This window comes from Podarcis melisellensis (assembly GCF_964234715.1).
Source record: "Podarcis melisellensis genome assembly, chromosome: 3".
Classification (NCBI taxonomy): domain Eukaryota; kingdom Metazoa; phylum Chordata; class Lepidosauria; order Squamata; family Lacertidae; genus Podarcis; species Podarcis melisellensis.
In genome coordinates this window covers 92,939,929-92,955,584 of record NC_138530.1, presented here as the reverse complement: position 1 = coordinate 92,955,584, position 15,656 = coordinate 92,939,929, and the positions used below count along the sequence as shown (strand labels likewise).

Sequence of the window (15,656 nt, the reverse complement as noted above, 5' to 3'; positions counted from 1 at the left end):
TTTAAAAGAATAAGGTCTGGGTAAGCGAGGCTAGAATCAGGCACGGGCTGCAGAGGAAAGGCAGTCTGCACGCGCTCAGAGGCTGCAGCTCCCTTCACTCATTAGAGCCGCATGGAGGAAGCAGATTCAGGGACTGAGTCCACGCGCAAAGCAAAACACACACACACACACACACACACACAAACACACACACACCCTGTCTGCTTTTCGCTCAGGGATTTCCTTTTAGCAAAAAAGAGAAGGGGTGGTGGGAGGAGGGGAAACAGAAACCCCGTCGCCGTGCACTTCGAGCCTCTTTGCTTTCCCCTTGCTAGAGGGGGAAATGTGCGCTAGCGGCATCCCCGGAACGAAAAGGATGGAGGCTTCGTTTCCCGGCCGGCTGCTGTTTCGGTGAGCTCGGCGGCGGCAGGATGGTTGCTACTACGGCGCAGTGGCGGCGATCGCTCCGCGCGCCATGGAGGAAGAGGACGCGGTGAGGTTGGGGCGCAGAGAGGAAGGGGAAGGGTCCCTGCAGCTGCCCCTGAGAAGGACAGAGGGTTGGGATGTGGGGCAGGCAGGAAGCCCTGGGCTTGAGTATCACGAGGGATGCAGACAGGACACAGCCTGTTCGGGGCGAGCTTAGTAATAAGCCCTTTGGGTCAAGTGGGAGTGGTTTAGGGTTCCCATTTCTTTTCCAGCAGGCTGCACAGTTCAACAGGTTAAGCTGCCATCTCCTCCTGCACCAGACTGGGGAAAGCTTCCTCTGTTGAATGACGCCTTCCGTGCAGCTGTTAAAAAAACCAAAACCAAAAGAGGGTCTGGAGGATGTGGGTTGGGGGCAGTGCTGGATTTACGTTTAAGCTAAACAAGCTATAGCTTAGGGCCCCACTCTCTTGGGGGCCCCGAAAAAAATTAAAAAGAAAAAACCACCTGGATGTACATTTCCAAAATATAAGATAAAAAAATAAAAATAAAACCTACATACAGCAACAGTGTTTTGTGTTGTGTAGGCTCCTATGATGTAAGTAATGGGCTCCGCCTGCTTGCCTGTTCCCTAAAATATCACTGGTTTGCTCAATTCAATATATAGGGTGCCCATATAGCATACATTCAACACAAAAAACAGCGACAGTTTGTTGTTGACAAAGGACAGCTGGACGTATAAAGGGCCCCATTACCTTCAGTAGCTTAGGGCCTCATCAAACCTAAATCCGGCCCTGGTTGGGGGAGATACACAGCCATTTCTTCGAAGGATGAAATACTGTATTTATTCAGGTGTTAAGGTTCCCAGCGTAGTGCTGTTGTTCTTTACACTCTTCTATTGAGCTTCTGCCAACCTAGCAGTTCGAGAGCACACCGGTGCGAGTAGATAAATAGGTACCGTTGCGGCGGGAAAGTAAATGGCATTTCCATGCACTCTGGTTTCCGTCGTGCCATAAGCGGTTTAGTCACACTGGCCACACGACCTGGAAAGCTGTCTGTGGACAAACGCTGGCTCCCATGGCCTGAAAATCGAGATGAGCGCTGCAACCTTATAGTCGCCTTTGACTGGACTTAACCATCCCAGGGTCCTTTACCTTTTTTATATTGAGTAAAGGGGTAGGTCGTGCAACAGAAGTGTTTAGCTCATGAAGTCCTATTTGTTGAAGTTAAATCAGGTGTCTCAACAGCGCAAACCAAGTCACACTTACATGGAAGTAGGGCCCACTGCATTCACTGAGTTTTAAATGTGCATAGGATTGCAACCTGGGTTACTGTGTACCGTCTTCTGCACATTTGCTTAGACTCTAATGAACACAGTGGAGCAAGTAAACATACATAGGGTTGGGCTGTAAATAATATTTAAGAAGATGCAATCTGTTATTGTTCTTCGATGGATAAGATACTGTGGTATATTGAAATAAATGTTATGGCCATGAAAAGACTATGTATCTCTTGGAAAGAACAGACTGCTGCTATTTACATTCAATTTCCCCCTTTTTTTGAAATAGAGAGACTACAATGAAACTTGTGTACAGTGTTCTGACATCAATTGGGGACTTACTGAAGAAGGAAAATTTTACTGCAGATCATGCCACAATGTTATAGAAGTAAGTAAGCAATTCTCAGTCTCACTTTTTTTTTTTACACTCCCAAATTCCCTTCAGTTTTTAAGTGTAAACCTTCATTAAAAATTAAATATATTCACCTAGTGTGGGACCTGTATTAAATATTGTGGCCTTGGTTCATTTTTTATTATCTGCAACTAATCACATAGTGGCTCTGGAAGTTGATACATGCTGTCGTCCAAAAATTTATCCATGTAGTCCAGGAATCCAGAAGAGCATTGTGATAATGTTGTGGATTCTTGTAAGACTACATCTATGGTAGCTTTGCAAATAGAAGCCTGCTCACCCAAAATGATCTCTGTTGTTCCATTGCGATACATGTTTAAAAGGACAAGAAGGCTTCTGGATTTTTTTTGTGGTTTGTTGTTAACCTTATATGTTTTCAAAACTGTCTTGCAGAGGACTAGAGAAGTTATAACTGGTGATGCTACTACAAACGCCAGGGCACAGTCCATCTCTAGAGGCTTAAAAAGGAAGAAAAAACTTGGTATGTTGGCCAAAAAAAGAAAATGTGCTGTAAAAAAACATGAAACATTTATATTCCCCAACCTTTGGCTTAATATCTTCATGAATGTATAAGCATAAAAAATGCTGTCTGGAAGTATTCGAAACTCCCATTGTTCTAGGCGCATTGCACGACAGGGAATTTCATTAGCGGGAGCAATTTCTGAGCTCTGGGCACAGTACTGCACCTGAGATTTCAGATTAAAACTGCAGAGTGGACCTTTTTGTGCTTCCCCACTTCCAGCTACTCTCTGAAGACTGGAGAAGTGACCCTCTTAAGAATATTAGGGCGTGGGCAGGGGAAGGACTAGACCATGTGAAAAATGAACATAATATTTTAGCTGCAGTTCGTTCATTTTCAGCTTTGTATTCTTGTTATAAAAAAGTGCATAGACATTCTATTGTTGTATCCATAACCTAGGTTTAAGATGCCATTTAGCTCCTAGCTTTCATATCTCAGTTTCTTAACACTTTGTTGTTGTTTAGTCGTTTAGTCGTGTCCAACTCTTCGTGACCCCATGGACCAGAGCACGCCAGGCACTAACTTAACACTTAACACTACTGTCTGGCAAAATATGCTAATCAGCTATGACTTCTCCATAGTTTTTGGATATAAATATGTTCCCCCAACATTGCTTCCAGATAGATTACAGCACAAATATCACTTTTAAGTCGACTGTTAACACTTTCTAGTGTACGATATTTGATCAGTAAAATGCTGACACATAGCTGGCACAAAATATTACAGCTAGACTGTAGATGGGGACAGGCTATTAATAGTACAGTGGTACCTCTGGATGCGAATGGGATCTGTTCCGGAGCCCCATTCGCATCCTGAGCAGAACGCAACCCGCGTCTGTGCGTGCGTGTGTCACGATTCATTGCTTCTGCACATGCGCGTGACGTTACTTTGAGCGTCTGCGCATGCGTGAGCTCTGAAACCTTCCAGGTCACCATAGAGCGCAACCCGAAAACACTCAACCTAAAGCAACTTTAACCCGAGGTATGACTGTACATCAAAAGTTCAATGATCAAATCTTACTCCCTCGTAAGTGTGTTTAGGATCATAGCCTAAAATGCCTTATTGGTATAATTTTGACTATTAACAAGCTATTAGTCATGACACTCATTTTTCTTTTAGAAAGCAGCTGGGAATGGTATATTTGTGAAGGCTTTCAATTCATTCTCTCGAAGCAAGCCGACGCACTGCAGGCTTTAGGAGTTTCTTCACAGTTCAAGGTACATTTAGCCTACTTGGTGCAGTGGTCCCATCTCACGAAATGCTAACGAGGAGGAATACAGAACTTTGTTGTGATGTCCAAACCATGACAATCTGGTTAATCTATGGTATGTTGAAACCAAACAACTTCAAATTATGAGTTAAGAAGCATCCTTGTTTCCAACAACCTACAGTTTAGATTAGCCATAGCTGACGGTTAAGGCAGCACCAGCAGCATGCTAAACTGTGGTTAAAGCTAAAGCAGAAATAGAAGTTATCAATCTCCTTATAGCTGTTCCAGAAAGGGACAGGGTGTGTGTGCAGGCCCAAGATTCATTGTGGCTCACCATTGTAAACTGTGACTTAAGTGTGATTGCAGCCATTCCAGGGAATGCCTGGCAGTGAATTATGAAATTCAATGGACAGTTATGCAGCTTAGAACCATTGCAAATAATCTATGTGCTGCTTAATGAAAATGCACTTGTTTCCCAGAAGGAGGAGGCATGGAAGTAGGGGTGGGAGCTGAGAAAAGGAAGGAGGAGGGAGAAAAAAGTGATGAAGGTGCAAATGGGGTTTGCAAAAGGAGCCACGAGAAGGAGGGTTAGGATGAAAGCAGGTGTACAAAGGGGGCAGCAAAATAGAAAGGAGTAGCGTCATCATAATAGTGTGGAGGGTGAAAAGGCTGCTTAGGAGTTGCAATGTGTGGGGGGTGGGAGGAAGGTGCAGGAGGTTACCATAGAGGTGGTCTGTGTGCAACGGGAGGATTGCAAAAAAAGCAGGGGAGGAGTAAGCATGGACATAGGCATGAAAAAGGCTGCAAAATAGGGCTGCAGAATAGAAGAGTGAAATGAGATTGGGAAGCTGAAAAGGGAGCTTATTAGTTGCATGGGGTGGGAAGGTGCAGCTCTAGGGGGTTAATGTGGGGGCTTGGTTAGCAGCAAAGTGAACAGGGACACAGGCCCACATGTTTTGCATGCACATAAACATACACAAATGTGGGTGAATAACTTTTTTTGTTCTTATCAGGATGATGTTTTGTGGAAGTTCTGGAGAATTTACCTTCAGAAGAGCCCGCAGGCTTATTGCGACAAGCCCCGTCGTGAAGTTGCGCGCGATATCTCGACAGTAAGTGCAAAGTTAGGAAGGGGTGATTAGCTGTCTTTTCCATGCCCATGTGGTCCAAGAGCATTTATGGAAACTTAGGCAACCTATCTTATAACTAAAAACCTACATTATGGCAGTGCTCAAAACCCTTTAAGAGGACCTTGTTTTGCTGGGAGCCAGAATTCCTTAACACAGTGGTTTTCAACCAGCGTGCCGTGGCACCCTGGGGTGCCTTGAATGATGGGCAGGGGTGCCGTGGGCAACACTGGCCTATGTCCCTCCTTCCTTTCCTCCTTCCTCTGATGCTCTCTTGTGTCTCTGCCTCCCAAAGGCTTGCACAGCTTTTATTGCAGCAGCCCTGGCTATGAGTGTCACAGGCAAAGGGTGCCTCAGGGAGGCACCTCTCTTTGGGGCGGGGGGGGGCAGCTCAGAGACCAGGCAGTGTGGAGGACTCCCAAGGAGAGGGGAGAGGAGAGGAGAGGCTGAAGGAACACTCCACAAGGGAGGGTGTTTGAAAAAGGGTGAGAAGCTGCCAGCTCTGCAGGCAAGGGGTGACGTAACTGGGCTACTGGGCTCCACAGGGGTGCTGCAGAAAAAATGTAGTTGGTCAAGGGAACCATGGACTCAAAAAGGTTGAAAACCTCTGCCTTAACACACTGCTTTTCTAGATACGTCTTGCTCTTCACTGACACATGGATGAAGACAGATAAAACATACCTTAATCCTCTGGTGAAAAGTTTATTTTATCCTAACAGTGGGATATATTTAGCATTGAAAAATGTTTACTTCAGATTGCCATTGGTTGTAAATATTTTGCTATTGAATGTGAATGTAAAGCTAGTAAGAAGTTCAGTTTTTTTTTAAAAAAAAAGCCTGTCATTGAGAGGGCGATTAAAGCCAGCAGGTGGAACCAAATATGCTATGTTTTCAGAAGACATGCTGAAAATGCGAGCAAAGATACAAAATAAATTATACTTAGTGGCTTTGTTTGGATGGTGTTTTCACGCCCATTGCAGGGAGTGTGAGCGGCCTATGGGATTGTGTGCATGCTGTCTTCCACATGGAAAGTAAGATATGATCCGGCACTGTGCTTGTCTGATCTGAAACCAGATTGTTTTCAACACCCCCTTTTTTGTAAAGCTTTTATATTATTTCATTTTATAATTATATAAAACAGAGATAACAATTCTCAAACCCATCTTTTTACCTAGAATTGACCCAGGTTGACAGATCTTTAAGAGTAAATTTATTATCAGATCCATCTCAGCAACAGTGGAAGAAGGCATATGTGATATTGAGGCCTGTTGCCACCTCCTGTAACTGGGGGGGAAATATTATCTGAATCAGGCCAGTGACTTAAGCATATAATTATATGCATATTGCTTATCCTTGTGAATACCGCACGGGCTTAATGTTTCAAGAAAACTGTGGAGATGGCTTACATTGATTGGTTTTGGATCTATTGGTATGAGCAAGACTTGCTAGGAATGACTTGTGTAACAGATTATTTTCTAGTACGGTCAGCATGCAAGTTGCGCACATTTAACTTGCGCTACTGTAGCTGTATGTGGCAGGCAGCTGCGATTGCACAAATTAAATGCACAGAAGGTAGAGAGCTTAAAAGCTTCTTCTGCACTGGGTTTCCCTGGTGTGGAAAGAGCTTTTAAGTTTTCAGCCTTGCTTACCAGGCTCCGGGAGCCTTTTGGGGGGCCTATCTGAGATATTGTAAGAGCCCCCCTGAGCCCACGAGAAAGCTTCCCAGAGCCTGGTAAGTAAGATGGAAAGCCTGGAGTTCTCCACCTTGCGTGAGGAGGTGAGAAGACCCATTTGGCGTGCCAGCTTCCAGAGAGGATGTTCACACAAGGTCTGTTCCAGGATTGTTCTGACTATACACGATTTTGGCTTTACACACAATCCCCGCAAGTCACGAATTTTAAAAAGAGGAAGGCATTTCTCCCTCCACCCAGTGTAGTTTGTCTGTATGCAATATACATAATTTTAAAAATATTTACACTGTTACATATATTTAAAGATTGCTGTTTTACTTTGCAAGCTAACTTTTAACCACATAATATTTATCTCTTTTATTGAAACCTGGTGATCATTACTGACTGCAGCAGAATATTTTTCTGATAAAACTGTTTTAAGGAAGAGGGAATTCCTTTTGAAAATGTAACCGTGCCATGGTTTAGAGCTGTGCCGTTGGGAGTCTTACACCACTGTTTTATTTTGAAAACAGACGTGCGACTCGGATACTGATGTCGACAGGGAGCAAGAAATTACTAGAATTCTTGGCTTGGCTTCCTCTGCAAGTGATACAGATGTGGTATCCGAATCTAGCATGGGAGGTTTTTCTTCTACTAGCGATTTATCAGGTGAGACTAAACGTACCTTGAACAGTTAGTTTAGAAATGAAAACATTTTATCCTCTGGCTACTCTGGGGTGCTTAAAAGCTGTATCTTAATGACTAACATACAGTGGACTAGCAACTTGCGTGCATTTAATTTCCATGACCACAGCTTTATGCTCTGGGCTGCCAGCTAGCTGCGATGGCACAAATTAGATGCATCCAAGGTGGAGAGCTTAAAAGCTCTTTCCACGCCAGGCTTTTGCAGTGAAGGAAGACCTTTTAATCTCTCAAACTTTCTTACTGGGCTCTGGGAAGATCTCGTGTAGGCTCTGGAGGCCTTCATGAGGTCTTATGGGGTTCTCCAACATCTTACAGGAAGACTTCCAGAGAGTGCCTGATCCATGTGCCATCTTCAGGGTTATTCTGGCTATACACAATTTTGGATTTACACACTATCCCTGGAATCTAATTTCCACTAGTCCTCTGTATGTAGCAGACTTAGAATGTTTTTATTTTAATCATAGTAATTAAGAAATTCCAGCCTTAGCTTCAGTGAAAAGTCTGAAAATGTTGTAGTGCTATGTGTCCTCAACAGCATGTCCAGATTTGTAAAGTTAAATTTTCAAGAGTAAGGGGAATCTTGTTTAAGTGGATTACAGTAAGTGGTTGCAAGGTGTATGGAAAAGCAGTACAAAGGCTGAATATTTTGTACAGTTCAGATGAGGGGGGTTGGTTCTGTAAGAACTGGGGGAAATTTTAGAGTGCCATTTTTGGTTATGGTGACATCTGGGGGCATAATGTACACTTTTTTGTGTGTGGAACGAGTGAAAATATGTGTCCTTTAAAGAAGACTGGTTTGCTGTGCGTTTATCATTATTTAGCTTGGTAATTTATAGCTAATCTGTAGGATTCACAAATGGAAATTGATGAGGTGACAAACCCGTAAAGTGTTCTATCTTGCAAATCCTAGCAACGTCCCAGCATTGTGTGATCTTGCTTGCTTGTAGAGTGTGCTTTTAAAACATTATTTTAAGAGTATCTATGTTGTAAAATAATTTTTTGTAGGTGAGTAGTAATGGGACGGGAATGAAAAAGGATTCCTCAAACTCAGGAATGGCATATTTTCACCATATTGCTTAGCGGCTGACAAATGGGAGCTTAAAATCTGTTTCTGTAACAATTAGGCATTATGTGATGCTTGGGGTTTTTAGATGTTTATATCTACTGACTGCCAGGTCATTGTTCTCCAAGCTGGCTGGTTGAAACCCTCCATTTGGTGCAGTATATAGACTTTGTTTGGGAAGCCTATTAAATTCGTAGGCTGTTATGACATGTCTTAAATTGTATGTTGAGTTAGGTTTAATGCTGACTGCCTAATATGCCCTGCATAATCCAGAACAAATAAAATGCAAAGCTGCTGTGTTAACAGGATGGCTGCGAATAGAACACAAGGATTATTGTAAATCAGACTGAATATGGAATAAGCAGTAGAGTTTCTATCATCAGTGCTCTTGAGACACAGTCTATACATGAAAAAGGCGAAACTGATGACTGAAAGGATTACCTGAGGTTCATGCTTTTTGTACTGTGACTCACATATAGACAATAGACATTCAAAGCAGCTCTTGTGTTTCCTTCTAAGCTTTTAGAAGCCATGCAGTAGAGGGTGTTTTCTTAGTAACTATTTTCATTCGCTTTGTTCAGAGGCAGTAAAGGCAAAATGATACTCAGTGCGGTGGAGCTGCTGTTATTAGTAATTTTAACAAATCACTGTCCATACTGTCTTATAGGAAATGTGAATAGTACATAATCGTTATTTGGGGGGAAACGAGCGTACACAAAAACACTGTTGGGATTGTCACATGCCTGCATGTGGTTTTTCTCTAAAACCTTAATTGCAAGTCATTTATGTGAACAGGCTGCCACTGGTGTGATACTATTATTGTTATGAATGTTGTTGTTATTATTCATATTTGGGGTTGAGTAAGCTCTCCAAAAATAGAAAGTTAGCATGGCTTTCTTATTAAGAGTGTTGGATTAAAATTGTGGATTCCCTTGTCAGCCTTAAAGCTCACTGGATCGCCTTTGGCCTTTTAAAATTTCTTAGCCCAACCTACCTTGTAGGGTTGTTTTGAAAATAAAAGGGGGAGAATAGTATCCCATGTATCTCCTTGTGCTCATATAATAATTTTCAAAAGGGCTTAGAAATAATAGGTCACAAAACTATGAATGCTTTCTTCACCTCTGTTTTTTCCACATTGGTATTTTATTTTGGAGTTACATCTTCCAATTACTTTGCAAATAAGCATATACTTCATGTTCATTTGTCTTAAACTAGAGACTATTTGATTTTTATGTTTTGTTATAAAACACCTTCATGAATTTCTGAACTTTGCAGTCTTTTACTTTTTTCTTATTATGCAGCCTAACTTGCTACATGTTTCTTTGCTGTTTAGATATTCCTTTTTGTTTTCATAAGGAGTTTATACGGCATTATGAGAATGATTCATCGTCCCGAGCTGTATAAAGATACGTGGGTGTATAGAGCTGGGATAGCTCAGTTGGCAGAGCACAAGATTCTTAATTTCAGGGTTGTGGGTTTGAGCCCCACGTTGGGTGAAAGATTCCTGCATTGCAGGGGGTTGGACTTGATGACCCTAATGGCCCCTTCCAACTCTACAATTCTATGATTCTGTGTGTGACCTGCATGTAGAATACTGACCTCCACCTGCCCTATTAGCAGTATAAAATCTGAGTCTCTGGGAATGATAGCTGCTGATTTACATTCTTTTTATGCTTTGTCTCCAAAAGGCAGAAGCAATTCAAGTTTTTTTCTCTGCCCTTTTTTCGTCGTTAAATTGTCATTCAGCAAGCCTGCAATTTACATGCATTTAACTTGTGTGAATTCAGCTTTATGTGTGTAGCAATTTAAAAAAAAAATGGGTGAAAAGGGGACAGCCATTGAACCCAGTGGGTTTTGACTATACACAATTTTGGCTTTTAGGCAGGATCCCTGGAATGTAACCCCTGCATAAGTTGCAGGCTTACAGTATTTCATTGGCTGAATTTTCCTGTATCAATGTTTCACATTGGTGTGAAGTGATCTTTTTTTGAGGTTTTCCTTTTTGTAAGAAAGCTTATGTCAATTTTTTCTAGTTGGTCCACTTTTCTGCTTTATTTTTAGCCAAGAACAAGGTTTACTTGTATAGAACAGTTGTACTTTAAGTGAAGCTGCCTTTGCACGTAATAATTTGTTTTAAAGCTTTAAAGATTACGTCATTTCCCTTGCTATCCTCCTGGCTATGCTGAGAAGGGAAATCTTTTGTAGAGGTGTAATCTGCTGATGTGCTCGCGCACACCTTTTGAGCCAAGCTCTAATTTGTGGTTTCGGCAGCTGTCTTTGTTCTTTCATTCTCCATTTCCCATCTGTTTAGTTAGGAAAATGCATTTATTGATGTGAGATGAGATTTGCTCTTAAGATTTGAAAACAACCTGCCACCCCCCAATCCAGACACACTATTAAGTTTTCACTTGCATAGGATTTAAAGAGAATTTAAACCCTTCGGCTTCATTGCATAGTTTGGATCAGTTGCTTGAGCATTGTATATGTCTGTTCTCTGCTTGCGGCAGAATGTTATTAAGCTAACTGAGCAGCCACTTGGTCTTGGAACGAAGTACAGTGGACAATCGGGTTGCAAACGTGACCCGTGCGGGATGCACATTCGCAACACGCAGTGTTGGCAACCTTCGTCCTCGCACTCGCAGGTTGCGATTTGGCGCTTCTGCGCATGCGCAAAGAGCAATTTAGCGCTTCTGTGCATGCACGACCACAGAAACCCGGAAGTAGCCCGTCCCGGTTCTTCCGGGTTCCGGCGCTCTGTAACGTGAAAAAACACAACCAGAGGTATGACTGTATGTTATGATAGGTTTTCAGTTCCTTTTTATCAATGAGTTGTACTCAACTATCCATGTCAAACTCAGTGTAGACTCATTGAAGTAAATGGATAGGTTAGTAACAACTAAAGTCCGTTGAGTTCAGTGGGTTTATTTTGGGTATGACTTGGTCAGGTACAACCTCCTTTGTATGTTAATCCAGTATAGTCTGTAGTTTGGGCTAGCTTCCTTTTACCATGCTTGAATTATTTCCACAGGAAAATCTTTCTGGTCTGGATCAGTGGATGCTGGCTCATATTTACAGAAAATGAAGAAAGGAGAGATTAGAATGTCAATGCCGATGACTCTGGCTTTCTGCTATTTGGCATTGCTCTGGTTGAGGGAATCAATTACATTATCGCATCTCTTAAGGTAAGAACAGTATCTAATAAAGCATTTTGTTTTTAAAGCCTGCTTTCCATTCTGCCTTTAACTATAGCTTTTTGTATTTAGGTAGAATAAAATATGATTAACTAAATAGTTTTATCACTTTTCTAGGTCAGTTGTGAATAAGAAGATTTGCTTTTTTACAGTGCTACTTTCCTAGAAAAAGAGGAACCGGAACTCACATCCCTTTTTCTCTTAGAATGGCAGTGGCACCCATCTGAGAGGTGCTGGAACTGAGTTCCAGTGAGTTCTGACTAGGAAAAAGCCCTGCTTTAAAAAAATAAACAAACTCACATTTCACCAGACAGTTGTTCTCAACCCTTCAATGATGCAGACAGTACAACAATACAGTATACCGTATTTTTCGCCCCATAGGACGCACCGGCCCAGAGGACGCACCTAGTTTTTTTGGGGGGGAAATAAAGGGAAAAAAATTATTTTCCCCCCTTGTGCGGGGCGGGGGTGGGGGAAGCTTCTGCGTCTCCCACGGCTAGTGGATAGCTTCTTGAAGCCTGGAGAGCGAGAGGGGTTGGTGCGCACCGACCCCCCTCGCTCTCCAGGCTTCAGCGAAAGCCTGCATTCGCCCCATAGGACGCACACACATTTCCCCTTCATTTTTGGAGGGGGAAAAGTGTGTCCTATAGGGCGAAAAATACGGTAATTCGACTAGTACAAAAAATTAAAATGAAACTAGCTGAAACCAACTGAAACAGCAGCATTCACTAGTGCCTAAATAGCCATCAGAATAACAGTGTTCACTGCTTACAAAAGGAATCTGGAGAAGTCTGCATGTGGAGTTTAGAGGGGGAGCATGCCACAAGATGGACATTCTTCAGCCTTTTCAAGCTGGGACTACCATTAGCCTAACTATGGATTTAGGAACCCACATGTATCTGTCTGTCTGTCTGTCTATCTATCTACACACACACACACACATATATATATATACACACATGCGTATACTGGACTTCCCTGATCGTTGGCTATACTGGCTGGGACTGATGGGAGTTGGGAGTACAACAACATCTGGAGGGCCAGAGGTTTCCCATCCCTACACAGTGGGCCCTGACCCACAAGTTGAAGACCAGTGGAATAGATTAACTTGGAGGCTGCGACGACGCAACGGCACTTTCCCCCTGGTGCCATTGGGCCGGCCCTCACTTAAATACAGTGTGACTACCTCACAGTACACCAGTTACACAAATCTCTACAAATTGCCCCAGATTATCTAGTGGGGGGACTTGTGTGAGGGAAAACTTAATGATTTGGAGTCTCAGGCCGGATTTGATCAAATAAACAAGACATATTTTATTAAACATAGGAAGTTTATGACACAAAGTAGGTAAAACAAAGGATACTTCAGATTATGTTTTTTCAGGTAACCGTTCACCTAATAATATTTATACTAAATCTAACTGATGTTATGGACTCCTAATCAAGCACAGCTTCTTTTAAACTTTAGTTGGCTTATGTTCAGTTACTTTGCTTCAGGTAGATTTTACAGGTTTTTAGACTAAAGGGTAAATGCTCAGCTTATTTCACTTCAGTTCTTTCTCAGTTGTTGCACAGCTATTGCCGCTTAATACTTTGGTTCTTAAACAAGGTGGTACTTCCTGTCAGTTACACACACCCTTTGACAAACCTACTCCTGAGGTAACAGACCCAAGGGATCACCACACCCCTCTTAACTGGTTTGGGAGACTTCTCTTTCAGGAACAAGCATGGCCAAACTTGGCCCTCCAGCTCTTTTAGGACTACAACTCCCATCATCCCTAGCTAACAGGACCAGTGGTCGGAGATGATGGGAATTGTAATCCCAAAAGAGCTGGAGGGCCAAGTTTGGCCATGCCTCTTCTAGAAGAATCTCTCCCCTCCTGACCGGATTGAGTCCTAAGTAGACTTTATCTTTCCAGCTTCTACTTCTCCTGGCTCAGCCTCCCAGTTAATTCCTGGCCTATTATTATCACAGGACACCACACACTGTCCTTCACACTAAGCTCAGAGACTTCTTTATCTAGCTTTTGATATACAGTGGTACCTCTGGATACGAACGGGATCCATTCCGGAGCCCCATTCACATCCTGAAGTGAACGCAACCCGCATCTGTGGGTCGCAATTTGCCGCTTCCGTGCATGTGCGTGAGTTCATTTTGACTGTCTGTGCATGCGCGAGCGGTGAAACCTGGAAGTAATGTGTTCCTCAGAGTGGATGTTTCTACCCAGAACCAACTCTCTCCTCTCACTCCCTATCTCCCAACCTAAAACCTGTCTCTCCAAAAACCTCTCCTTTTCAACTCCCTCCCCTGGAACCCCGGCGAATCAGAAGCTGCCGTTCTCTAACCATTTGCTGGCAGGGAAAAAGAAAAAGAAAACACTAGGTTGGCTGGCTACATTCTGTGATTTTCAACTCCTAACTAGCAGTGGCAAATATTTTTTTTTTTTAAGTGTGAGATCAAAAATTATCTACCCCAATTTTGCAGTTTCTTCGGCATTACAAGCTTCGTTGTGGACTTTGGCTTGGCTCGACATTCACCCTTCCTCATGTTTTTACAAGCTAATCAATTTATGAAGATCTAAAAACTGCTTTTTTTAGTTTGGAAAGTGTAGGCTTTTCAAAATTCCTCTTTACTAATTGACTAGAAGAATAGAAGTCTGCAATTGTCAGAGCTAACCAAAGGGCTGTTTCTTCCATGCATCCCCTTCTTTTTGCACTGATTGATATTTCTGCATAGACGTGCCCACTTCCAATAATTGCACACCACTGTTTAACAGTGCAATATGGATGGGTTTCTACTTTTGCTCTCATTAATTAAATATATTTTAAATGTAATATTTTAGCAGGGATTCGTGATTTCACTCAGCTGTTACGTTTTAGCTTTGTATGTATGTCTTGCCATGCGTTTTGAACTAAAATCAGTATGTACATCTTAATTCTACTCCTTTCATTTAGGCTGGTAATGGATGGCCACATCCCTTACTTGAACGCTTATAAAGATTTCCCAGAGGAGATGAAGGTATATGGGGCGGACTGCAAGATCTTCCATGTAAAGGTGACCTTCATTCATCTACCTTCTGTGAAAATGTTTACCCGTTACATACATGTATGGTGGCTCTGATGAATTAAAAGTAGATTTTTCTTACTGATCTTACAATTTCTGGAAATGCTCTTTCACCTCACTGGTTCCTCCCAGGCATTGTCTAATGTCTGTTATTACTATCTGCTATTCCCCCCAGTGCTGTCACCGTTTATTTAATCTGTGGTAGTCAGCTCTTTCTTCTTCTTCTTCTTCTTCTTCTTCTTCTTCTTCTTCTTCTTCTTCTTCTTCTTCTTCTTTTCTCTTTTTTGCATTGCAGCCATGTAAAATGGGGAGCATTTTAAGTTGGAGAGATGGTTTTTCAAAACATTCCTCCTTTGAATGAATACCACCAGCACCGATCAGCTGATTCAGAGGGGCTTTCTCCATTAGTGAGAAGGGTTTTACATTGAAACTTCTGGTTAAAACAGGGTTCTCCCCCTGCCCAGTAGGGAATACCGTATTTTTTGCACCATAACACTCACTTTTTTCCTCCTAGAAAGTAAGGGGAAATGTCTGCGCGTGTTATGGAGGGAATGCCTACGGGTGGCGGGGGGGGGGGATCTACTGCAGTCGTGAGCAGAGGATCCATGGTTCTCCTTCCTTCCCTCCTCCGTGGCTCGCTTTGAAACAGCAAAGCGGGAGAAGAGCCGCTGAGTGGGGAGGAGAGAGGGACAGAGAGCCTGCTTGCTTTAAAGGAGTAAAGCAGGAGAGGAGAGGAGCCGCTTACACAAGTGTAAGCAGCTCCTGTCCAGTTGGTTCCTTTAAAGCAAGCAGGCTCTCTGTCCCTCTCTCCTCCCCACTCAGCTTGCTAAATAGCAGCAAAGTTTTTCAGCTCGCTAAGCCAGGGATGAGCGGGGAGGAGGGAGAAAAGCAGGGCCTGCTTGCTTTAAATGAGCAAAGTGGGAGAGGAGAGGAGCCTTCTCCTCTTATACCCCTCTTCTTCATTATTAGCAGCATCCTTCTCCACTCACCCCACGCATGCTTCTTCCCCCCTT

The 15,656-nt window shown here is 42.8% G+C and overlaps 1 protein-coding gene across 2 annotated transcripts in view; it reads left to right on the top strand.

Annotated features, from left to right (window-relative positions):
- Positions 1 to 338: 338 nt before the first annotated feature.
- TAF1B (TATA-box binding protein associated factor, RNA polymerase I subunit B) overlaps positions 339 to 15,656 on the top strand; it is a 38,837-nt gene continuing 23,519 nt past the window's right edge. Inside the window, exons 1-8 of one of the 2 annotated variants that reach the window (XM_081906288.1) lie at positions 339 to 472; positions 1,971 to 2,069; positions 2,487 to 2,574; positions 3,733 to 3,830; positions 4,837 to 4,935; positions 7,154 to 7,289; positions 11,417 to 11,570; positions 14,535 to 14,634. In XM_081906288.1, the coding sequence (XP_081762414.1) occupies positions 455 to 472; positions 1,971 to 2,069; positions 2,487 to 2,574; positions 3,733 to 3,830; positions 4,837 to 4,935; positions 7,154 to 7,289; positions 11,417 to 11,570; positions 14,535 to 14,634 (792 nt within the window). In that variant the 5' untranslated portion in view covers positions 339 to 454. The remainder of the gene's footprint in view (positions 473 to 1,970; positions 2,070 to 2,486; positions 2,575 to 3,732; positions 3,831 to 4,836; positions 4,936 to 7,153; positions 7,290 to 11,416; positions 11,571 to 14,534; positions 14,635 to 15,656) is intronic. The other variant, XM_081906287.1, reaches the window with a different exon arrangement.